This window comes from Phodopus roborovskii, unplaced genomic scaffold (assembly GCF_943737965.1).
Source record: "Phodopus roborovskii unplaced genomic scaffold, PHOROB, whole genome shotgun sequence".
In the NCBI taxonomy this organism is placed as follows: Eukaryota; Metazoa; Chordata; class Mammalia; order Rodentia; family Cricetidae; genus Phodopus; species Phodopus roborovskii.
The window spans coordinates 4,906,132-4,931,400 of NW_026126583.1; the positions used below are offsets into that span (position 1 = coordinate 4,906,132).

The 25,269-nt window shown below is 37.5% G+C and overlaps 1 protein-coding gene across 1 annotated transcript in view; it reads left to right on the top strand.

The window, feature by feature from the left end:
- The window catches only part of Pign (phosphatidylinositol glycan anchor biosynthesis class N), a 101,245-nt gene that overhangs the window by 63,615 nt on the left and 12,361 nt on the right, over positions 1-25,269 (top strand). The window contains exons 22-28 of the mRNA XM_051203903.1: positions 4,201-4,303; positions 5,654-5,740; positions 9,033-9,088; positions 9,517-9,592; positions 13,695-13,768; positions 15,686-15,728; positions 17,530-17,582. Of these exons, the coding sequence (XP_051059860.1) occupies positions 4,201-4,303; positions 5,654-5,740; positions 9,033-9,088; positions 9,517-9,592; positions 13,695-13,768; positions 15,686-15,728; positions 17,530-17,582 (492 nt within the window). The remainder of the gene's footprint in view (positions 1-4,200; positions 4,304-5,653; positions 5,741-9,032; positions 9,089-9,516; positions 9,593-13,694; positions 13,769-15,685; positions 15,729-17,529; positions 17,583-25,269) is intronic.

A 25,269-nucleotide genomic window follows, 5' to 3' on the forward strand; every position in this document is an offset into this window, starting at 1 on the left:
GTAACTGCCCTTCCAGGGGATTCACTACCCTCCTATAGCCCCTTTGCATGCTAAACATGGATGCAGTGCACAGATGTTCATGTAGGCAAAATACTCATGCATAGAAAATAAAAGTAAATATTTTCAGAGTCATCATCTTCCTTTTCCTACAGTATGCGCCTTCTTGATTTGATTAATGACGTTTTTGTTTTGTTTTGTTTCTTCTACATTTCCGGGATCCTGAGCACTAAGCAGACAAACCGAAAGAACTGTTACCATCATGCAGACTTGCAGTGGAGCCGTTCAGGCTGTAATATTAGAATTGTGTTTTGTAGTGTTACAGTAAAACTGGAAAGTTGATTTATTTGTTAGGAACTGAATAGTCCGTGGGTGGTAGAACTGAGTTGGTGGCATCCAACCTCATGTGGAAGTTGGACTAAACCTTAAACAATGGCCAGGATATAGACATTCCAGTTTTTTTTTTTCACCTGTTTTAATTCGTTGTAACAATAATAGTATCACCACATTCTGATAAGATGGGTGAAGGAGGAAATAATCACCCATACTATTGAGGCTCTGGTGTATTTCTTTCCAACTTTCAACACCTAATTAATCATAGTATTTATAGTATTTTCAATCTTTTTTCTGTTTAAGTTAGAAATATTTTCTCATGTAGATCAGTTGGTTTCCTTTACCATTTTACTAGATGTCTAATATTTTGTGATATGAATGCACTTTTATTTAGTTGCTGTCCCTCTGGGTATATGTATGTATATATATGTAATATTTATAATATATTGTCATATATTACATATTACATTATTTATTATTATTATTATTATTATTATTATTAGTTTTTAAACAAAGCCTCAGGCAACCCAGGTGGGCCTCATTCATTATATGACCATGAACTTTTTAGATCTTTCTGTGTCTGCCTCCCGAGTGCTGGGATTACAAGCCTGTGCTGCTACCCGTTCTAGTTGGTGTAGTGATGGGGATGAAGCCAGGACTTCCAGGGTACTCAGCAAGCAGCCACTCTACCAACTGAGCCACATCTCCAGCTCACTGAGGTTATTCATACTTTCCAATTCTTGTTCTCTTAATTGTCTTTAATTTTTGTTTCTGTCCTCTTACGCTAATTTTAAAAAAAAATACTGTTAGTTGATTTTATGGGTTAGGAACTGAATAGACTTTGAGTAGTAGAACTGGGTTGGTGACTATGAAACTGTTTCTGTTTTCTGAGTGTTTGTAGCTTAGATTTTTTTTTTTTTTTTGTATGATTTTCACTATGATGTATGAGGCCCATTAGGCATGTTTTTTTTTAATTCTATTTGTTTTAAGAACAGTGCTATTTTATATCACCAACTACAAGAGGTGTTATTTTATCACATCCTTAATAATGGGGACTATTGGACTATTTTTCTTTTCAGATAAGAACACCAAATACAATTTTAATGGGCTATGAATGACTCTGTTTTTTACTGTTTTCTGTTCATTTTGCTATTGATATTTTGTCATGTATATAGTCATCCTAGGACATCCTATATCCTACACACTAGGTGATTGTATATATTTCCTCAAATCTAGAGGTTTCTGTCCAGTCTTTAGTATTTTTGTTTTATTCTTTTGGTAGACTTGAAAGCATTTTTCTTTTTCTTTTGAATCTTCCTATCTCAGCAGAATTGCAGCCCTAGCACAAACACCTGAGCTGGAGGCAGCCTCACCAGTCAGCTAGACTTGACTGCCCCTGACCTCTCCCTGACCTCAGTCCTAGTCCCTGACCTCAGACCTAGACATAGGAGCCATGAACTCTACATCCCACAGGGAGAGGCCAATCAGAGGAGTAAACTCCAATGTTGCAATTCTCCCTAGACCCAAGGTAACCAATCAGCTCAGGCCAGATACCGGTCTTGAGCCAATCCCAAGTCTGTAAGTAATTATGAACTTTTGGAGGACTTGAGCCAATCCCAAACACATCACCATGCCAGTTTGGAATTCCTCAAGCCCACCCCCTTTTACCTGGCACTGTAAAAACGTGTAGTGTTCTCAGTGTCCCCTGCCCTGCTGCTGCTTGGGAAGGATGGAAAGGTCTAAGAACTAGCAATAAAGACTGCTTTTGCATCCGCTTTGGTCTCTTGGTGGTATTTCGGGGTTCCTTCTGGGCTTAGGGCATAACAGGAAATAGTGTCATAAAGCCCTAGAGTTCAGTAGTAAAAGGTGAAGCAAGGTTTCATTATGGTTTTTGTTTGTTTGCTTTGCAGCTTCCCATAAAGTTAGTTATTCTCTCAGAACCATGCTACATAGTAACCAAACTCTTTTCATAAAGTAGGAGGTGTATAGATAATGTTTCTTGATCAAAGCTGGTGGTAAATCCTTCAGTAGAGCGTTTGGGGATCTTGGAAACAGAGCAGTTACTCCAGGCTGGAGCAGAAGCAGTTTGCAAAGGGCTTGGTACTGTTACCTTGAGTATTTCTTTTTTGTTTTGTGTTTAATGTCCTCCATCTTACAGAGACACAGGTACATTCAAAATAACCATCGTGTGAACATGCAAGGCCTTCACCCCTTTTTTGCCCGTCTGTAGACATCTTTATAGTAAGATTTATAGTGCACATGTCTGATTTTCTTAGAATTGATGTTCTTAGGTTGTGGTTTATGTTCTTAGGTTGTGGTTTACGAATGCTTTTATATTTTTGATGCATAGCATTAGATAGCCTTCCACTGTAGAGTAGGTTTCTGTATTCCACTGTAGAGTATGTTTCTATATTCCACTGTAGAGTATGTTTCTGTATTCCACTGTAGAGTATGTTTCTGTATTCCACTGTAGAGTATGTTCCTGTATTCCACTGTAGAGTATGTTCCTGTATTCCACTGTAGAGTATGTTTCTGTATTCCACTGTAGAGTATGTTTCTATATTCCACTGTAGAGTATGTTCCTGTATTTCACTGTAGAGTATGTTCCTGTATTTCACTGTAGAGTATGTTTCTGTATTCCACTGTAGAGTATGTTCCTGTATTCCACTGTAGAGTATGTTTCTGTATTCCACTGTAGAGTATGCTTCTGTATTCCACTGTAGAGTATGTTTCTATATTCCACTGTAGAGTATGTTCCTGTATTCCACTGTAGAGTATGTTTCTGTATTCCACTGTAGAGTATGCTTCTGTATTCCACTGTAGAGTATGTTTCTATATTCCACTGTAGAGTATGTTCCTGTATTTCACTGTAGAGTATGCTTCTGTATTCCACTGTAGAGTATGTTTCTGTATTCCACTGTAGAGTATGTTTCTATATTCCACTGTAGAGTATGTTCCTGTATTTCACTGTAGAGTATGTTTCTGTATTTCACTGTAGAGTATGTTTCTGTATTTCACTGTAGAGTATGCTTCTATATTCCACTGTAGAGTATGTTTCTGTATTCCACTGTAGAGTATGTTTCTATATGCAGAGAATGAGAGTCTGTTTCAGGGTTCTCTTTTCAACACTGTGTTTTTATGTTGACATACATGGTAAGTAAATAATGGCATCTTGTATTTTTGTTGATTTCCATCTTAGTTATTGATTTATCCAGACATACTTTAATGCATTTATTGACCCTTTTATTTTCTCCTTAGGGGATGCAGTCCTGTGTCAAACTTACCTTTTAGGAAGTTTGGCATATTTGTCTTGCTCTTATACATATATCAGTGATTGTACCTACAAAGTTATTTTTTTTTACATTTGCCTTAGCATTTTCTTTTATGAATAACTGTTATCTTCTTTAGGAGTGTTTTATAACATTTTTCACTGTTTTAAGCATTAAATCCTAAGATTTAAAGAAGTTAAAAAAATACCATTAAAGTTGGAATTTAAATGTATCTTTCTTTACCTAACGTTGTCTAGAAAAAAGGTTTGGAGTATAAAAAATAATTTGAGCAATTATTTTTTCAGGTTTATTTCATTTTTATTTTATGTATGTGGCTGTTTTGCCTTCATGTATATGCACTGTGTGTGTGTGCCTGGTGCCTACAGAAACAGAACCTTTGGAACTGGCACTACAGACCATTGGAAGCCATTGTGTGGGTGCTGGTGACCCACACTGGGTCTTCTTTAAGAGCAACAATTGCTCACAACTGCTGAGCCTCTCTCCAGCCCCCATCACAGTTATGCAGAGAACGAGTTTTAGTTTTGATTTTCAGCTTCCTCTGTTAGTTTTCATCTCTGCGCTTTCAATTCCTGCCTCTCAGGTATGAAGCTCTCTTCCCGTTAGTGTTGTCCTGCTTGATGTTTGTCTGGGTACACATGGAACAAGAGACCCTGCAACAGCCTGGTGCTTCCTGTAGACAGAAGGTAGCTGTCCAAACCGTTGCTGCTTTGCTTTAAAATGTTCTCTGTGCTACAAGAATATTAGTGTTATTTCATCAAAATACAATTGTACAGTTTTGTATGACATGTAGGTGTTGGGCTTTTCATAGAAAATTACTAAGAATCAAATAAAAAAAAGATACCAATATAGGGTGAGCAGCACATCTCAGTGGATAAAAGTGCTTGGCACTTGGCTAACACACTTGATGATCTGAGATTAAGTGGGAAGAGAGAGCCAAAACCTCCACATGCATACTGTGGCATGTGCACTACATACTTGGGCCTCCAGCACATGCACACACCTGTTTTCCCTTCTTATGATCAAGCTGATATTTTAAGTGCCCATTGTTGCTTCTCTGTCTTCGACAGTTTGCACACTATGCTATGCTTAGAACTGGAAAGCATCCAACCACTTTTAAAGGATGCCACCATCATCAGGGGTTAGAAAGTTAAGTGCTGTCTCACCTGGTTCAGAACTAAGGTAATTCTGAGAACTTGGTGACAGAACACTCCAGTTTTCCTGAGGTCTAGTGAAGAAAGACAGAGTGCTGTTGTTCACCACTGCCCTTACCTAGGGCCAGCTGCCTTCCAAGAGGCATTGCTCATTCAGAATGACGTTTCAGTACAGAAGCAGCTGCGTTGGTGTGTATGTGTGAAAACCAGTTTGTAAAAAGTCAGGACTTGTCCTTGATAGCATTTCAGGAGAGGGGAGATCACTTTTAACTGAAAGAAGGCTTTTTGCTATTGTTTTTTGAAAGGATGCCAAAGCATGGTTATTTATATAGGGTATTGCACTGGGGAGAATCCTTTCAATTCTCTTTTGGCTTTTTTGCTGGGGTTGGGAACCTAAGCAAGAATGTCTTCACATTATTTATTGGAATGACTTTCCCTTTTATAAAGACAGAAATATTTTGCATTTATAAGGAAAAAGTAATTTATCTGCAAATAGACATAGCAGAACAAAATGAGCAAATGTTTACTTTGTGCCATCTTTTTAATATTATATAACTGATTTAGGAAGACAAGAAAGCTGATAAATGAGGTCTCTGAATAGTGATTTGAAAATGGAATATTTATACAGGTTAGGAAAAGAAACCCAACTCTTAGTTGAATAACATGTGATAATACAACAACTACATTTAGCATGTTATTAACATATTTTGCCTTCCAGTGGATTGTATAATTATGCTATTTCACTGTTGTGGGTCTTTTTGTAATTTGTTTTTTATGTGGGCACAGTATAAATTCTTACCCATTGTTAATTTGTCTATAAGTCTGTAAGGTAACTACTATTGTATATTAATGTGTATTATTGTATTTCTTCTTACCTCCCAGTTCACCAGCATTCAGTTCACCTGTAATACTGATATAGCTCAGTTGCGACTGCTTAATCTGGATGACATCCGCAGGGCCTTTTTCCTTGTATCCTTTGTTGGGACTTTTAAGATCTGCAACCTCACTCTAATAGAGTAAGACAATATAGAAGGTGTTTCTGCTTGTTACATAATAGTGGTATTTTATTAGAGGCCAGTTAACTCTGTCCTCAACTTGAGTTTTCTAATATGTACAGCTCTCATCAAAATTTGGAGAGGGAAGATGCAAGGCATTTAGACCAGGGATATAATGCTTGCTTAGCATGCCCCAAGTCCTGGGTTCGATCCCTAATAGTGCAAACAAATAAACACTTTTTTAGCTATAGAAAACGATGTTGCAAATGTGTATGTGTTCTCACCATTCAGTGTCTTAGCAGTGTCTTAAGATTTTATCACATATTTCTTAAAAATAAAACGTTGAAGCTGAAACTGAATTCTCCTTTCAACTCTCAACTCCTGTTTAATTTTTCCTGCCCTCGAAGGAACCATTAGAGTTTATATCCCGTGTGCTTTACCTGAGGCTTGTTAGGTGAGTGCCTGTCTCACGGGTGGGCTTTGGATCCCATCAGAGGATTTATAAGTGTGAAAGATGCCATGGTGAAGACCTACTCACTAGTTGCAAGGAATCCATAGGGAGTTAGTCCATTGGCAGCATTACCTCAATCTTCAGCTCCCCCTGAGGTAAAGTTAGTAAAAATCATAGACATTGAAGACATGTAGCTTGATGCTTTGCCTAACACAACAGAATGTTCGCACAAATAGACACATCCTCATCTACTCAGCTGCCAATTGCATTCCTTTCCTCTCCTTCTCCTTCACACTCTTCTTCCCATCCTTCCTCCTTCCATCCCTCTTCTTGTGAGAAACACTAAAGTCATCTGTCTTAGCAGGCTTTAACACAATACACTTTCTATACCATACTGAACCTTAGCTGTCTAGATCTTACTCACCATAGATAACTGAAAGTTTTATTCTTTGACCAAATCTTCTTTGCCCCTCTTGCTGGGTCTTCCAAATACCATTCTACTGTTTTCTATGGCTCTTTGTTTCTCCTCCTCTTCCTCCTCCTCTCCTCTTCTTCCTCCTCCTCTTCCTCCTCCTCTTCCTCCTCCTCCCCCTCCTCCTTCTCCTTCTCTGTTCTCCTTATGTTGCATGGTCCTGAACCGCGGCTTTTATAGCCACCTTCTGTAGCCTGCTTCCTATGTTTAATGAGTAACAGCTTCTCCACTAGTACCGGGAGACACTTCTGACATCCACTTCCCTGGCTCTGACCTCTTCTCACCTTGCTAGCCCTCTGCCCACCAGTTTCCTTGGAATCACCAGATACCTGTGTGAACTGAACTGATGGTGCTCTCACCCAAAGTAACTCCCTAGACATCCCCCTGCCTCTGACGTGGTCTACTGAACCAGCTCTCTATGGAGCCTTTTGTCTCCCTATCCTCGTGCATTATGATAATGAAAATCATATGGATTTTCATTATGCCATTAACCTGAACTGTTTGCTTCTCACATCATTTCCCCAGATTTTTAAAGTTCAAGTTTACTAACATGCTGTTAGTCTGTATTCCTTCCTTCATTGTTTGCGTGTCTTTAATGAGCCATTAGCTCTTATCACACCTATTTACACTTTCATTATGTAATTTATTTTCCCACTATGTCTACCACTTTTACCAGCATGTTTAGATGACTTTAAGACTATTTTATGCACATGCATGTTCTTAGTATATGTCCCTCTGTTTAAGACAGGTGCCAGACAGTAACTGTTGGTTGGTTAGGGGTTGAGTTCAGACAATGGCAGCATGGATACCTTTACAGCTTAGCACACTAACTGGGATGCTGCCTTTAAACGAGAAGTTGTCGTGATTTCTCTTGCAGGGTCCCTGTAACGATCTCTGTGCACATGTGTGTGTGATGATAAAAGGGCTCATTTTAATAAGGGCTTTTGTTAAGTCAGACCTCATTTTGAGTACTTAACTAGAAGTGCATTCTGGACACCAACAGGGTTCAAGAAATAGAGCCAGTGAGATGGCTGTGCAGGTAAAAGCACTTACTGAGTGTGCAGGTAAAAGCACTGACTGTGTGTGCTGGTTAGTTTTGATCAGTTTGGCAAACTAGAGTCATGTGGAATAATGAACCAGATGTAGGAACTGCCTCCATGATTAGCCTGTGGGCAAGCCAGTCAGACACATTTATTTGTTTGTTTGTTTGTTTGTTTAATAAGTGATTGATGTGGGAGGGCGCAGTCCACTGTTGTGGTACTGGTGGTAGCGCTGGTTGTATAAGGGAAGCAGGCTGAGCAAGCCATAGTTAGCAAGTGAGTAAGCAGCCTTTCTCTGTGGTCTCTGCTTCAGTTCTTGCTTCCGGGTTTCTGCCTTAGCTTCCTACAGTGATGCACTGTGATCTGAATGTGTAAACCAAATAAATCCTTCCCTCCCTAAGTTGCTTTTGACAATAGAATGTAGCTAATACACTGTAAACCTGATGATGAGTTAAGTTCTCAGAACCCATTGTTCTGAGAGGTTCTCAGAGGGTTCTCAGAACCCTCCAGAGTTGTCATTTAACTTAAACACACACACACACACACACACACACACACACACACACACACACACACACACACAAACAATAAAAAATTTATGAATAGGTCAGTACGTGTTAAAAATGTCCAGCAATCTCTATTGAGTTGAGTTATTCTAAAGTATGGTTTATTTCTTTTTGAGCATTTTACAGAGCTTATGTGTTTCACATGTAAAGGGCCTGTAAGAAGTATATGTAAATAAAGCCATCTTGTAGCTGAAAAGGTCTGGTGTTTTAGGCCTACATCCTCCTGAAACAGTCATAAGTGGCAACCACAGTTAGCTCATCCTGTTGATGCTTGAGAAGAGGAAAGTGGGCGTCTCAAGAGTCACCAGCAGCTGCACATACACAATGGATTTCAGGGCATCAATTCCATTCTCAGATCTTTGTAATGCATTTACTGGGGAGGCATTCAGCCATCACTTTCAGACAATTGATGATTAAACAGATAAGAAAGAAAACTCTTTCTAAATGAAACAGAGAATGTAGCAAACACCAGGTCCAGAAGCTAGGGCTGAAGGAAAGGGAAAATTGGCTTGAACTCATGTCCTTCCCTCCACTCTAGGGAGTGCCCTTTGCTAGATCATTTGGCTCAAGTCATCAAGAAAATGCCTGATTTGGATGTAGAATTAGAAACCTTTCATTTGTCAACCAAGACTAGTCACTACTTGCAAGCTTGTCTTCACAAATAAGGATAAATGATTTGGAAAGAAAGAAATTTTGTGAATTCTTACTTATTTGGTCATTTCCTTAACTGTGTATAGGTTTTCTTTTTAGTGACCGCATTTTTTGGAACTGGAAATATAGCTTCTATTAACAGGTAATGTTTTACTTTTATTTACTGTGTGTGTGTGTGTGTGTGTGTGTGTGTGTGTGTGTGTGTGTGTGTGTGTGTGTGTGTGTGCTTGCATGTGCTCGCGTGTGTGTGCATAGGCCAAAAGAGTGTTAGACATACTGGAATAATAGGCCTCATGGCTCGAGTCCTTTAGAAGACCATCAGGTGCTCTTAACTGCTTAACCATCTCTTCAGTCACTTTACCTTGTTTTTATATTCAATAATATAGTATACTGGAGTATAATACAATACTGAAGGAGATTAGCATACAGATCTATTTTGTTTATTCTAGTATGACTGAGTTTAATAAGAGTTGGTTTCGGAGACCTACTGAGCATCCTTTTAATAGAATGTCCTTTTAAAGTCACAGTGTGAATTCTAAAATCTTTACTCTTTGCTTTGTTGTTGTCTAGCTTTGACCTTGCCTCCGTGTATTGCTTTCTGACTGTGTTTAGTCCTTTCATGATGGGCGCTCTCATGATGTGGAAGGTCAGTTTTCTGATGTTATCACTTGCATTAAATGATTTGTTTAAAGATTTTGGTACTAAGGTTGTTATCATTAAGATTGTAAAGTCATTGTAACAGAGGTACCCTTTCAAACTTGGTGCTGATGAAGGCACCTTGCAACCCTGCTCCCACATGCTGCTAATCTTCGCTTTATTCTCACGGCAATTTGAATATAAAAAAATAAGGATTCTGTTATCTCAAGAAAAGTCTGAGATAATTAAAGACTGTAAGAGAGCTATGATCAAAACTGCAGGGTTGCTAAAGATGATGAAGCTCCATGATCCCCTGCTCTCCAACTGCAGGACAGCCACAGTGTTCTCATTTTTCCCACGTACTTAGAATTAACCAATCCTTTCAAAAAGTGTGTCATTGAGTACTCTGTATATTTATTGTGTGAGGTACCAGCTGAGCTGAGAGTATAAAAGTACTTATATGTTCAGATTTCTAGAGATAACGATTCTGGTTCTAGTTCATCTTCTTTAAGGTAATGGTATTAGTTGTTTTTCTGTTGCTGTAATAAAACACCCTGATAAAACCAAGTTAGGGGATAAAGGGTTTGTTTTGGCTTACAATTCCAGAGGGGACACAGTCAGTCCACTGTAACATGAATTCTAAAAGGTCTTAATAATAAAAGTCTGAGTCAGATATTGGGAGGTAAAAGCTGAAAGATCAGAGCAGCAGAGCAGCCAGCCACTGGAGCCCTTACCTCTATGAAATCCTCAGGCTGAAAAGAGAACCGAGTTCCATTCTCCTCCTACCTATATTCCTCTCTTTGCCCAGCCATCTCACTTCCTGTCTGTCTGTACAGACCTCCAGGCCTCTATGGTAGCTAGCGACTAGCTCCACCTCTGATCTTTGGAGAAGCTTTATTTGTTAGAGTATAAACAAGATATCAACACATTTCCCTTTTTTGTCTAAAAATAAAGTTATTGTGGTGATAAATTATTTATGATTTATTAAAACATGCTTGAGGACTCAGAAAGCAAAGGTAGCCTCAAACTATACAGATCAGGCAGTGGTGATACACACCTTTAATTCCAGCAGCGATAGAGCTAGGTGATGGTAGTACACACCTTTAATCCCAGGTCTCAGGATTGAGAGGTAGATGGTCTCTTGTTAGGTCAAGGCCACACTGACTAATGGAATTGATCTAGCCCTAAAGAAACAGCTGGGATTCCAGCATCAGGAGGTATATAAGACAGAAGCAGGGTCTCAGAGCTGGTATTCATTCTGAGTGTATCTGAGGAGCAGTGAAGTCTGGAGCAGTGTGAGAATCGCCCCTTTGGTCTGAGCTGAGGTAGAGGTGAGAGCTAGTGGCTGGCTGCTTTGCTTTTCTGATCTTCAGCTTGAAGCTTGAACTCCAGTATTTGTCACTGGGACTTTTATTTTTTTGTGTTACAGGTTGTAACTAATGAGAAAACTATATACAATAAGTACAATAACTATACAATATCTACAAGCAATACATACATTGACAATGACTAATCCATTAACAATTGACAAATTAGACAAAATGTTCCATAGTTGTCTTATTTTGGTGAGTCCAAAAGGTTGTACCTAATTCGCTTTCTATTTTACCTTGTATTAACAAAACTATATTTTTATGTCTCTCAACACTTTACATTTTTCATTGAATTTCTTTTCTGCATCTGATAACAAGGAAAGCTATAACTATTAAGTCTTCAATTCAATTGGAGACCCCCCCAAAAAAAAAATTACCTGAGGAAGCAGGAAGTGCAAGCAAGTAACTTCCAAAAAATGTGAGAAATGACAAAAACAGCTGGCTGCCTGGACAGTCACCCAAGGTTCCTCTGAAATATTGGGACATCTATCTTCAGCCTACAAATGTAGCATATCTGACAGACTTTTTTGTGAAGCAGGATTGTGAAGGTCTGTCCTACCTTTTCGTGGCAAGTCTTTTCTTTTGTGTCCTGCTTGTCCAATTAGGACAGCATACTGTCAGCATATAATTCTGACTTTTGGACAGAATCATAAGGGCTTTGAGCCACTTAAGTTTTCTGATGTGTAACCTGCTTTTCCTAATTTATTTTCATCAGTATAGAATGTAGGGGCTCCAGTCATTGGTGTTTCCCATACAGTGTGAGGAGGGATCCAATTAGTTCTCTTTATAAATTGAATTCTCTTGCTTTTGGGATATTATTTGTTAATCTCTCCCGAATGATTACTGCAAGCTCTTGGCCAAGGTGCACTGTCTGTTCATAATTTGTCAATTTCATCATTAGTAAAAGGTACTACCATTTCTTGAAGGTCTATTCCTGCTAATTGACAATCTGTTTTATTAAGTTTTTTTTAAAACTTGTATCTTAGCATTCATATTAACCAACTTTTTTAGTAGTAAAACAAAAATGATTAATGTTTATAATTGCCATTGTATAAGTCCCATCTAAGTTATCCTCTCATTTAATTGTTCCAATTTCAACTGTCTATAGTATTATCATTCAGAGATCTAAATCTCCCCCCCATCATAATAGTGTTTCCTATTTTTTAGGAAACTTTTCTTTTTTTTATAACTTCCCTTCCTATAGGACTTGACCACATAAATTTCATAACCTCCCAAACAGTGCCACCAGCTGGGGACCAAATGTCCAAATACATGAGATGAGTCTGTGGGGGAAATTTCTCATTGACATCATCATTGTTGTTATACTTACCTGTTTCTTCTACTAAGTTTTCTCTTGTATAGTACTTGGCACATCTTATGTAGTTAGTATGTGTTTATTTAAATATTCAGATACATAAATAAGTGTTGAAAGTATATATTCTTTTAGGGGTTTTGTACTGCACTGAAGTTTTTACTACATTAATAGAAATGTAATTTAAGAAGTGGTAAAAAAGACAGTTGGTATTTTCTAATGGGCAGGCACTATTTTCTATTGAATTGTTTCCTTAATCATCATTTTTTAAGTGGTGGTTTTCTTTGCTCAGTCTAAAGATTATGATACTGCTTTAAAATTTAAAGAAATATCAAATTACATCAGTAGATCTCTAATTTCTGTCATAATTCAGTAAGCTGTAACAATGTAATGCACTTGACAACTATGTTAACTGACGAGTATTATGGTGAACTCTTGTTATTCATGTCCTTTTGGGAGGAATCTTACGCAGTTTTGAACATTATTTCTTTTCCATTGTCACCCCAACTTATGAAATATAAATTTAGTATTTTGGGAGAGATGGGAGTAGGAGGGAGAAGTAGGTGGTGTATGTGATTGTATTTTCTTGTTTGCATGTACAAAGAATAAAAAAATTAAAAACTTGATTATTGGGAATTAATACTCCACAAATACTGATAATATTGTCTCTAGATCGGTGGTTCTCATCCTATGGATTGCAACCCCTTTTAGGGGTTTCATATCAGCTTTCCTGCATATCAGATATTTCATTATGATTCATAACAGTAGCAAAATTACAGTTATGAAGTAGTAATGAAATAATTTTATGGTTGGGGATCACCATAACATGAGGAACTGTATTAAAGGGCCACAGCATTAGAAAGGGTGAGAACCACTGATCTAGACAATGAACTTTCAGGTACTAAAAAAAATCTTATGTTTCTGTATATGTTCTCAAATGTACTATGTTGAGTATAAATGTGTGGTCATAAGTAAAATAGCATTTTTAAATGCAAAAGAGCAATAGTAAAATAGCTGAGTTGTGTTCACGGTGCTGTAGTATCTCGTAATAAGCTAAGTCCATCGATCGTGTATCACATCAGCAGGCTGCATAGTTGCCTTGCTTTAGGGATTCTCTTTCATATGCTCCTGGAAATATGAACATTGTCATGAATCAGTAGAATGTGTCAAATAGGGCAAATTTATAGGATTTTAATTGGAATACATGTTAATGTTTGCTGTTATTCTTTGTGTATTATTGTTGGGTTTTAGATCATTTTTCTATGTCCCATGTGAAAGTTTCATGCTTTATCCCTGTTTCCTCTCAACTGGTAGCATATGTTATTTGAGAGATTGAAAGTCATTCTGTATAAGCAGAAATAATAGTATTTGCTTCTAACATGTTTCAGGTGCATATTACCATTGACATCATTTGTTGTTCTTTGAAACAGATTTTAATTCCATTTGTTCTTGTGATGTGTGCATTTGAAGCAGTTCAGATAACTACACAGCTGTCATCAAAAGGGTAAGATAAATCTTATAAAGCCTTGGGTTTCCCCATTTTTCACAAATGTCAGAAAACAGTTGAAGATGTTTCATGTGATTGCTCTTAAAATTTGTAACACAAACTATTTGCTTTAAAATTTTCTACTTTTAAATTTAAGCTTTTATTAGAGGAAATTGGCTAAGTAGGGCTCTTAGCAGATAAATATGCTTTCTCTGCATCAAAACATTAGAAAAGCATAAAGTTTAAATACTTTAATTAGTTATTTGTTATAGCTATAATGGCACCTACAAAAAAGAAGGGCTATTGTTACAATTTCTTTTGGCTTATTAAAAATATATGAAACACATTCATTAACACTATTTCATTTTATATGGGTTGACATTAACTTTTCTGTGTATCAGTAATTTACAAAAATATACATTGAGAAATGTGTCAGGAAGATTCTGAGTTTTGAGATATTTCTGGGGCAGGCAGTCTTCAGCATTCAAGATTCTGAAAGAGAAGTTGTTAACCAAGGTTTTGCTTTCTTTAACCCATAAAATTACCTCATCAGCACAGAGATTCTCTGAAAAACAGTTATAAATAGCACTTTTATAAGTGAATCAAGCTGGCACAGTCATTGCTAAAAGGACGAATAGTATTAACATAAATTAGCATGTTTTCTTGATGAGCTTAAGCTAAAACTCGGTTTAGCATTCTAGTATGTATGCAACATAATTTTTTTTTTAAAAAAAATTCCTTCTACTGTTTAGAAATAGTGAAAATCTTATTTCTAGTTCAAAAGAAAATAGTCTTTCAGGATATTCATATGAATTTAATAGTGAAAACATGTATTCCTTATCAGTATCATTCAGTTGACTGTTGCTTAGATGCAATAAAAACTAGTAACATAACGTGTGCTTTCCTGCATCTCTGCAAGTAGACAAACTATCCAGAAGGAATTTTAATTAAGTCTTGTATAAGAAGAACAGGGGGGAAATGGGATAAAAACAGAAAGCTCATACACATGTGTGATTATATACATGTATTTGTGTGCCCGTGTGTGGTAATTCTGTCTTGAGACTAATGCAATGAAATCCTTAACACAGAGACCCACTCCAGAGGTAGCAATATCAAAGGCTTAAAAGAAAAACCTTCTCTTTTGACTCTTAAGCCCGTGAAAGGCATTGACATTTCCCTGGTGTATCAGAAGCTCCTCATGTTTAATATGCCATCTCTTATACTCAGTTATTCCAGTAGATTTGAATCTCTTTTGTTTTTAACTTAACCCATCATAGAAGCCAGGCTGTGTTGCTTATTTGCTGCCTAACTCTTGTTCAAGTCTTGCCCTCCTGTCTCTGTCTTCACAAAGACATTTTGTTTCTGTTGCTAAAATTTTAGAATTTTTAAAAGTCTGGGGGATAAAGGGAACTTTGTTTACATTCTGGTTGTTTATTATGCTCACACTGCCAAGACTTAAATTGAGTGTAGCACACCAATGTGATGGGTCTACCTGCATTTTTTTCTTACCCACTCCTTAGAATATGTATTAGATAAAGTGAGATAGAAAAGCCATGCTAGCATTATCTGACATGTCTTAAAACAAACTTTTCTAATTGTCATCTATTTGTCTTGTTCCTCAGTCTCCGTAACTAAGCTCATCATAAAGCGTTGTACATTTGGGGTCGAGGCCATAAAAGAACATGTCAATTTGAAGTTTATGTGACAAATGGTGGACTAGGAATGCTGTGAGCAATAAAACAAGCAGCAAACATACGTTCTGTCATGGGGAGTCTGCTGGGTGTCCTCTGTAGCCGAGCTGCCCATCCTTCCATTCTTCTTCTTGCTTTTATCTTCCTGTGTTACCTGAGGATATTTGTCACAAAAATACATTTCACAGTGTATTTAAAAGGTATGTCTATTACATCGTATATAATTTTTTCCTTTATTTTTCAGCCTTTTCCTCATTGTTCTTGTCATATCAGACATCATGGCTTTGGTAAGGTACTTACTTATATCAGTATAAGACATTGAGAAACTAAGGTCTGTGTCCATTTAGTTGGGAGGAATATGAATACATTACTATAATATATATACTGAGCTCTAAGTGATGGCGGTCTACACAGATATATTACTTTTTATATTAGTAATGCAGAAACTTTAAGCTGTCAGAGTTTTTCTTATTACTTGACTTATTCAGACTGTCATTTTACATGTGGTCTTAAAGCTAGAATAGCTTGTGTTTGAAATGAACCTTTCATAGATTTGTATCACTCATCTAAATATTGATTTTCAGTCCTTCCAGATTAAAAAGGTGAAAAAAGGAGAGAGTTAAGGAAGGAAACATGAAATATAGCTTTATCAATTGGGAAATATAGCTTTATCAGTTAATAGCTATAATCAGTGAATTCTAAATAAGGAACTTTTAGATAATCTTGAATAAAATGAATTAACAAAACTAATGTATCTGTTTCGGGTATTTGGAGAGTTCCCATACCTACTCTCTGGTTTGGTAATTCTCTAGAAGCCATCACTGAACTTGCTGAATCCTGTTGTATTCTTAGTTCTAGTTTATGTACAAATAAGTCAGCCAAAGGAATTTCTGTGTGTCTGAGTAGAATGCAGAGTTCTCCTGTTTCCTTTCATGGACTGAGAACAGTGTTATCTATCCCTCAGTAGAGTGTGACAATACACATTGAACATTGTCAGTCCAGGGTTTCCTTTCCTTTTAAATGGATTTTGTTCAATATGGCATACCTGACTGATCATCAATCTTCAGTCCTTTCAAAAGTAGAAGTCACACAATGTGGTTCGAAATTCCCATCATGAATCATATTTTTAGATTGGTAATAAGTGCCTCAGGCAAAATGCTTCATTAGCCATTCCAAGGCCTAGAAATCACCTCTCAGTAGCTGAGAGACATGCCTTTTTTAAAGGTGTAATTAATACCTGACTGTATATCTACTAAATAATTTCTCAAATCTGATTGCTGCCACTTGAATTATATGAGAGCATTTTGTGTTTTGTTTAACTAAATATCTCGTATATTCCTCAGCTTGATCACACATAATGTTAGAATGAAGTTGGCATTCACAACATGACAAATAGACAGAAACTGAAAAATTCTGGATTCTGGCTCATTTTGTGAGAACAATCGGGTCACTAAGTTTAAGCTGCCAAACTGTTTCTGATACAGCTTTATTGACAGGCATGGTTTTACATGCCTCCTTCCTTGTTTTCCTTAAACCAGAATCACTTTGGACCTGCTAAACTTGATCTGGCTCTTGGTGTGAAGCAACTTCCTAATCTGCCTCTCCGATTTTGTCTTTATCTGATTCCTACTTTTCACTTAGATTTCCCCTTCCTCTGTTTCTGTATCTCTCAGTTCAATTGTGCACACATGTGTTTACACACCTAATAATTTGAATCATCACTAGATTATGTGTCCTGTGAGGACATTATCTATAGAACCTAGTAATGACTATTACTGATTCATAATAGACAGCATCCATGAATGTTTGCAAACCAGGTGATGTGGCTTTGGTTGCATCTTTGACATTTTTAATATTTTTATTGGAATTGGATGGTTTTATTTCTTACTACTCACAAGCATCACTTTGTATTCCTTTGATTGAATCTTAATTCCTTTTTGTAGCATTTGGGCCATTGCTTATTTTGATACAAGCAGAAGTTGCAATTAAGGGCATCTTCTTGTGGATTCTGGGCAGAAAATGATGTTTATACATTGAAACTAAATAGTCTTTGTTTTTAATGGAGTCGTACTGTATTATCTTTTACAGCATTTTTTCTTCTTGGTCAAGGATTCTGGCAGCTGGCTTGATATTGGAACCAGGTATTGTTCATAGTAACACTAACTTCCTAAGTGTCTGGGTAAGGGTGCCATTATGACTTCAGGCAAGTATAGGAAGTAGCACAGATTTTAAGGCTCTGAGATCAGATAACCTTCTTCTAATTTTTGGTATGAACACACTGGCAGGTACTTTCATGGGATTCTGTGGCAGAGGAGGATGGTTGTTTAGTCTGGAGAGGAGTGGGACCACAGAAAGATACGAGAGGGACTTGTGAATCTGGGGTCTGAAAGTAACTCTCCAGTGTGCTCGTGCATTCTTAAAATCTCACAATCGCTTCTTGGAATAATGAGACTGTTCCGCATGCACTGTGAATTTCATGTATTCGTTTAAATTTCATGCCATGATTATCTGCCTTGTAGACGCTTTAAGGGGACACTGTAACACACTGTTATATAAAACATAATCAGAACAAGTCCGTCTCCTCTCTTTCCTGTGATCTGATTATCATTGATGTAATCTGTTCAGATTCTTCTTCCTGAGAAGAAAGCAAAGCTGATCCTCTCCTCCCTGCCCCCCATGGATTCTGAGATAGTTATGTTTTTATAAGCTAACTTTATTTCATTTAGTTAATACTTAGTCGTACTTGGAGCTTCTGGGAATTTGTGTGAGCTTATGCCCACTGTGCACTAGACATTTCTGTCAAAGCTTCCAACTAGTACCTATCTGCCTTTCCAGGCACATTGGATACCCTCGTACCTGGGATCTGACGTGACTCTGTGTAAGGATCTCGGTCTAATGACAGGGTTTCTGATGATCATATGAGCAATGTCAATTGAACTTTGTGGGTATGAATTTAAGAGAGAGAAAGGAAGATTAGAAGGAAAGAAAGGTGAATATATATGATCATATTTCATTATATACAAATATGTAAACAGAAAAAGCCTGCCATAGTGGCATGTGTCATTAATTGTAGTGATGGGGAGGCAGAGCTAGAGGATCCCTGGGACTTGCTGGGTTTGCATGAGTTCCAGGTTGAGTGTGAGACCCTGTCTCAAAAAATAGTATAGAACAATAAAGAAATACATCCAACAGCAGCTTCTGGCCTCTGCACATACTCACGCATATGTGTACACATACCCGCATGTACATGAACATGTACACAGAGACTCAATATCTCTCTCTTTCTCACACACACACACACAGAGAGAGAGAGAAATAGAAATACACATAGGTCTATGACATGGCCACTCAATTTCTAGATACATACATACACACATACATATTATCTAAGAGAAGGAAAAATGTGCACAGAATGATTTGTATAGGAATTTGTACAGTAACTACTTGCCAGTGAAAACAGATGAGTACTAGAATGCTAAACTGACTCAGCTGTATAGACAGATCTCAGGACAGCAGTGAATGAATGTAACAGTGTATACGTCTATTGTTTCCACCTATGTAGAATTCCAATCTGTAGTTCCAGAAAGAGAATCAATGGTTGTGGAGGTCTGAGGAATGTGGGCACTTCTGTGGGGATGACAATGTTTCAGATGTCTTAACAATGATGGTGGTCACATGACTGTACCGTTTCAAAACTCAGCTGAATGGGCACTTAAAATAGTTCTATTTTATCACATGCAACTTTTATCTTAATTGGTAAAGAAAAACAAAACTAAGGTATCTATCTGAAATTGAAATAAACATGACATAAGTTAAATCCTCTTTTCACCTAGCAGCCATGAAGATACTAATTTATGCTAGGGGGATGCATATGTTCTAGAAGATCTTAGAAAGAACTGGAGTTGCTGTTCTGAGAAGTGAGAAAGAAGGAATAAGATCTTTACTCTTTGCTCTTCCTTTTTCTCATTCTGCTTCCTGGTTCCTACTGGTTATGAAAAGGAGAGTGCTTAGATCGCAATGGAGTCAGGATGCAGAAATCTGTGTCTGGACCACTCTTGAAGCTTCTTAATTAGACAGGGGAGGAGACATATGCAGCATTTGCAAGGGGATACCTTCACACCTCTTTGTGAAGAGATTTTATTTTCATTTCACAAAATAGGGGATGTGAGGAACATTATAGTTGGAAGGCGTGAACATTCCTGAGTTCATCCAATCCAATTATCACTTGTCAGATTAAGTTTCTGAAGTCAATTTGAGAAGTACAACTGGAGTGCAGAGAAATGCCCTTAACTCAGATAGGGTTGTGCATTGCAGTTCACACCCCATCTACCCAAAATTGATCATTTGCAGTGTGACTCCTCAAAGTCGGTACAATGGCTGTTCAGAAGCCAGGAATCCATCTACCACAGGCCAAGTAAGAACAATGAAACAGTCACACTTGAGTAGAAAGCCCAGGATGTCAGTCAGAAGTGTGCATTGAGCCATAGTATACCAAAATAACTGTATTTGCATTATACTGTTACTTGCAGTATCTCTCAACAGGTTATCCCAACACAGAGAAGTTGGTGTTGCCTTTTCCAGCAGATGTATTTACTGCTTCCATCTGCCACGGCCACCCTGAAGAGATTGCAATCGGCTCATGGTGTAGGGTCTGTAAATAGTTGAGTTTGTGGCAGCACTTCAGCTTTTCTCACTGCTCCCTCTGTGTGGACTTAAAGAGAATTTTCCAGAGGGTGTGTTTTACAGAACCAAGCAAACACAGGACTTTGAGCTAGCTGTGATGGCCATCTCCACTCCTGGGATTTGGCACCAGGTTCCACTCACACTGTGGCTCAGAACTGAATGAAAGGGGCTGCAGATGCTAGCTTGGTGTTAGGATACTTGTAGCATGCACAGCACATGATTCATGCCCCCGAGCTGTTTAGAAAAGTTGGCTCTGTATCTAATGGTGTTTGTAATGTACAGAAGGACCATTTCCTATCAAGTTTTGAATTGTGTAAGTTAAGGGTTTGAATGGGAAAGAATAGCATACCTGGATCATATAGTGATGCTGGTTTTAGTTTGGGAGAACCTCTGGACTGTTTTCCTTAGTGACAATATTAAGTTAGCTTTCTAGCTGTGCCGTGGTGGTGCATGTCTTTAATCCCAGCACTTGGGAGGCTGAGGCAGGCGGATCTCTGTGAGTCCAAGGCCAACCTGGTCTACAGAGTGAGTTCTTGAAAAAAACAGCAACAAAAAAATCTTTCTTCTAACATTATATAGAAAATCCTTTTCCCTCACTATTTTTTTTTTTCCGTCTTCTTGATTAAAATTATCTGACTAGAAGAGACGGGATCTCAATGTAATTTTGATTTGCATTTCCCTAGTGTAGATTGTTCTTTGAGCCACCTCTGCAGTTTATAGCCTGCTTGCTGATTGCTTTCCTTGTTCTGTTAGTGTTGATTTCTGTTTGTGTTGTGGGTATTAATACTGTCTTGGCAGGAAAGCTGGTGAAGATCTCTCACACTCTGCAGGCTTTCTCTTTGTTATCTTCTTTGCTTTGCAGAAGCTTTGGCATTGGCTGATTTGTTGATTTTTGCATGTTTTGTCCTGTTGTATTGTCCTGTCTTTGTTATCATTAACCTTTTCTTTTTGAAAGGAAGGTGGCCTCACTGCCATGCTCCCACCCCTACTTTGGGCAGATATTGCTACGCAACTAAAGGCCATGACAAGTGAAGGTACAGGCCATGTCAGAACAGATAGGAGGACTCAGGCAGAGACTTCCTTGCTACACCAGAGACCACACCAACCTCCAGAACTCCAGATAGGCAATATGGGAAATACAAAGCAAAGCCTTACCAACAGAGTAGGAGAGATAGAAGACAGAATCTCATGCATTCAAGATAAAATAGAAGAAATCGATAGTCAAAGAAAATATTAAATCTAAAAATATTCCCAACACAGAACATACATGAAATCTGGGACACTATGAAAAGAAAAAACTTACAAATGATAGGAATAGAAGGAAAAGAATCCCAGCTCAAAGGCTCAGAAAATATTTTTAACAAAGTCACACAAGAAAAATTTCCTAACTTAAGGAAGGACAAGTCTATCCCCACATTTTGCAAAATGTAAAAGAAATGGATAATTTTTTTCAATAGAAACCACTTAGCAAAGTTAAATCAAGAACAGATAATTTAAACAGACTAAAGCGTCTCAACCAAAAAAAGCCCAGGGCACAAAATTCTACCAGACTTTCAAAGAAGAGCTAATGCCAAAACTCCTCAAAACATTCCATAAAATAAAAATATAAGGAACATTGTCAAATTCATTTTGTAGGGCCACAGTTACCCACAGATACCTAAACTGCACAAAGATCAACAAAGAGAATTATAGACCAGTTTCCCTCGTGAACATTGATGCAAAAACACTCAATATAATACTGGCAAACTGAATCCAAGAACACATTAAAAGGTCATCCATCATGACCAAGTAGGGTTCATCACAGAGATACAAAGATGGTTCAACATGTGAAAATCTATCAATGTAATCCATCACATAAACTGAAGAAAAAGGTGAATATCATTAGATGCTGAAAAAGCCTTTGACAAAATCCAATACCTCCTTCACAATGAAGGTCTTGGAGAAATAAGAGTAAAAGGAACATACCTAAACATAATAAAGGTAATTTGCAGCAACCCAATAGCCAAGATCAAATTAAATGGAGAGAAACTCAAAGCAATTCCACTAATATCAGTAACAAGACAAGACTGTCCACTCTCTACCTAGAGCAATAAGACAACAAAAGGAGACCAAGAGGATACAAATAGGAAAGGAAGAAGTGAAAGTATCATTATTTGCAGATATACATGATATGATAATAACATAAGCAATCCCAAAATTCGCCAGTGAACTCTACCATTGGTAAACATCTTCAGTTAAGTGGCTAGAGATAAGATTAACTTTAAAAAAAAAATCAGTAGCCCTACTATATACAAATGAAAAAGTGGCTGAGAAAGAAATCAGGGTAACAACACCCTTCATAATAGCCACAAATAATGAGGAATATCTTAGGGTAACTCTAACCAAACAAGTGAATGACTTGTTTGACAAAATCTTCAAGTCTTACAAGAAAGAAATTGACGAGGATACCAGAAGATGGAAAGATCTCCCATTCTCATGAATCATAATAAAAATGGCCATCTTATCAATAGTAATCTACAGCTTTTAGTGCGATTCCCATAAAAATTCCAACACAATTCTTTATAGACCTTGAAAGGACAATGCTCAACTTTGTATGGCAAAACCAAAACCCCAGATAACTAAAACACTCCTGTACATTGAAAGAATGTCTAGAGTTATCACCATTGAGTTCAAGATCTTCTACAGAGGTATAGTAAGACAAAGCATATTGAATTAAAAAATAAATAAAACTCAGAGGATGAGTAGTGGACTTGAATTGAAGGCACAAAAGTAAATCCATAAACTTATGAACACCTGATTTCTTCATAATGAACTCAGAAATATACAATGGGAAAAAAAACATCTTCAAGAAATAGGTTTTGTCTAATTGAATGAATATATATAGAAGAATGCAAATAGTTCCATATCTATCACCAGCACAAAACTCAAGTTCAAGTGGATGAAAGACCTTAGCATAAAAAACTAGATATGGAGAACCTGACAGAAGAGATAGTGAGGAATAATCTTGAATGCATTGGTGCAGGACTTCCTGCAGAGATAACCAATTGTAGGGGCACCAAGATTGACAATTACCAAATGGAATCATCTCTTGAAACTGAAACGCTTCTGTAAGGCAAAGGACAAAAGGCTGTCTACAGGATGGGAAAGATTTTTACTAATGCCATGTCTGACACAGGGCTAACATCCAAATATATAAAGAACTCAAATACTAGACACCAACAAACCAAATAATCCAACTAAAAAACAGGGTACAGATCTAAACAGAATTCTCAGTAGAGGAATCTCAAATTGCCAAGAAATACTTAACCTTTCAACACCCTTAGTTATCAGAAAATGCAAATCAAAACGACTTAGAGATTCCATCTTGTACTTCTTATAATAGCTAAGATAAAATACACAGGTGATACCTCATGCTGGAGAGGTTATGGAAGTGACAATACAGAGCCTATATAGGTCTGACCTAGTTCATCTGAACATGCATGATGATTGTATAGTCTGGTGTTCTTGTGGAACTTCTAACTGTCAGAGCAGCATCTGTGTCTGGCTCTTTTGCCTGCTCTTGGGACCCTTTTCCACTTACTGGGTTGCCTTATCCAGCTTTAATATGAGGGTTTGTGTCTAGTTTTACTGTAACTTGTGCCGTTTTTGGTTGATATCTTGGAGGCTACTCTTTTCTGAAAGGAAATGGAGGAGATCTGTGGAATAGGAGGGGTGCTGGATGGTTGGAGGAAAGGAGAGACAGGAAACTGTGATCAGAATTAATATATGAGAAAGGAAATATTTTTTTAAGAAATAATGAAAAAATAGGAAGGTGATTATAATAGGGTGGAGGGCAGCTAGGGAAGAGATGTCAGGATGGAGGGATAGAAAAATGAAATGCAATTAGCTTTTCTAAATGAAATTGCTCCTGGTGGATGCTACATTGTGAATGTTTTGCTGATGTTCTTGATGGTCAGCTGGCACTTAAACTCTTCCCACTGCATGTTGTACATCAGCAGTGGTACATACTGCCTCATGGGCAGTGTGTGAGTGGTCTAATGGGCAGGTACTGTTTACACATCTTCAAGGACATGTAAACTATTGCCAGAGAAAAACTCAGTCATGGGTGAGGAGACATCTGAAGCACCAGACAATAAGACCCACATATCAAAGCTTTTCAGTTCAGGTTTTAACTATTCTTTTTTGAAGATGTATTTGAAAAGCAATGATGTTTTCTGTCTTGCTGCTGACATCACTTAAACTCACTGGCAGTTTCCTCAGTGGGAACCAGGGCTGTGTGAATTGGATCTCAGGCTGTTTTGCCGTGGTGACAAGTTTTCTTTCTGAATTTCTCTATTAAAATATACTGATATCTTCAGCCACTCCATATCTCTTATTCACAGGGATATCCTCACTATTGTGTGACATTATAAATGCTGAAAAAAATGCCAGAATTTTAGACAGAAATAGCATAGCAGCTTGCTAGCCTTGTGAGCCTGGCTAACATATCTGTATATTTATAGTGTTACCTTGGCAATTAATTGCAAGTTAATAAAAACCACATAAAAAAATGCCATACTACATATCTATTTGGGATTATGGTAGTCCCTGTTTACATTGCATCTTCAGAGATGATTCCAATTAAATGAGAACTCTGAAAAAATTACACTACAGCCCATACAGGCAGCTGAAGTCTGGGTTGTGCTGAGAACTGGTAGCATCACATGGTCCTTTACAACCATGTGACACATACTCTGCTCCAGTCTTAGAACTGTTCAGCTGACAGGCCTAACTTAGTATTTTTGTCTTTTGATCTTTAAATTGTATCTTTCTCTCATGTCATAAACTTTACAGAGTGTTGCCTTTTATGTTGCGTACAGAAGTTGCATTTTTTTTTAACTAAAGAAAAAATTCCTATGAGGTAATTTTCTTAATTACAAACAAGTGTTTAGTGTTTAAGTATGTTTTAGCACATGTTTAATAAATAATGATCAGTCTCATGACATTTTTATAATGTGCATTTTTATCATACTCACATCTCCATTGGCCTCTCTTAGCCCCTCCCATTTCCACTGACCCCCTTCTCTTCCCAGCTAGAACCCTTCTACTTTCATGTTTCATGTCTTAAGAGCACATATTTAAAGTTATGACCCAGATATATCTGGA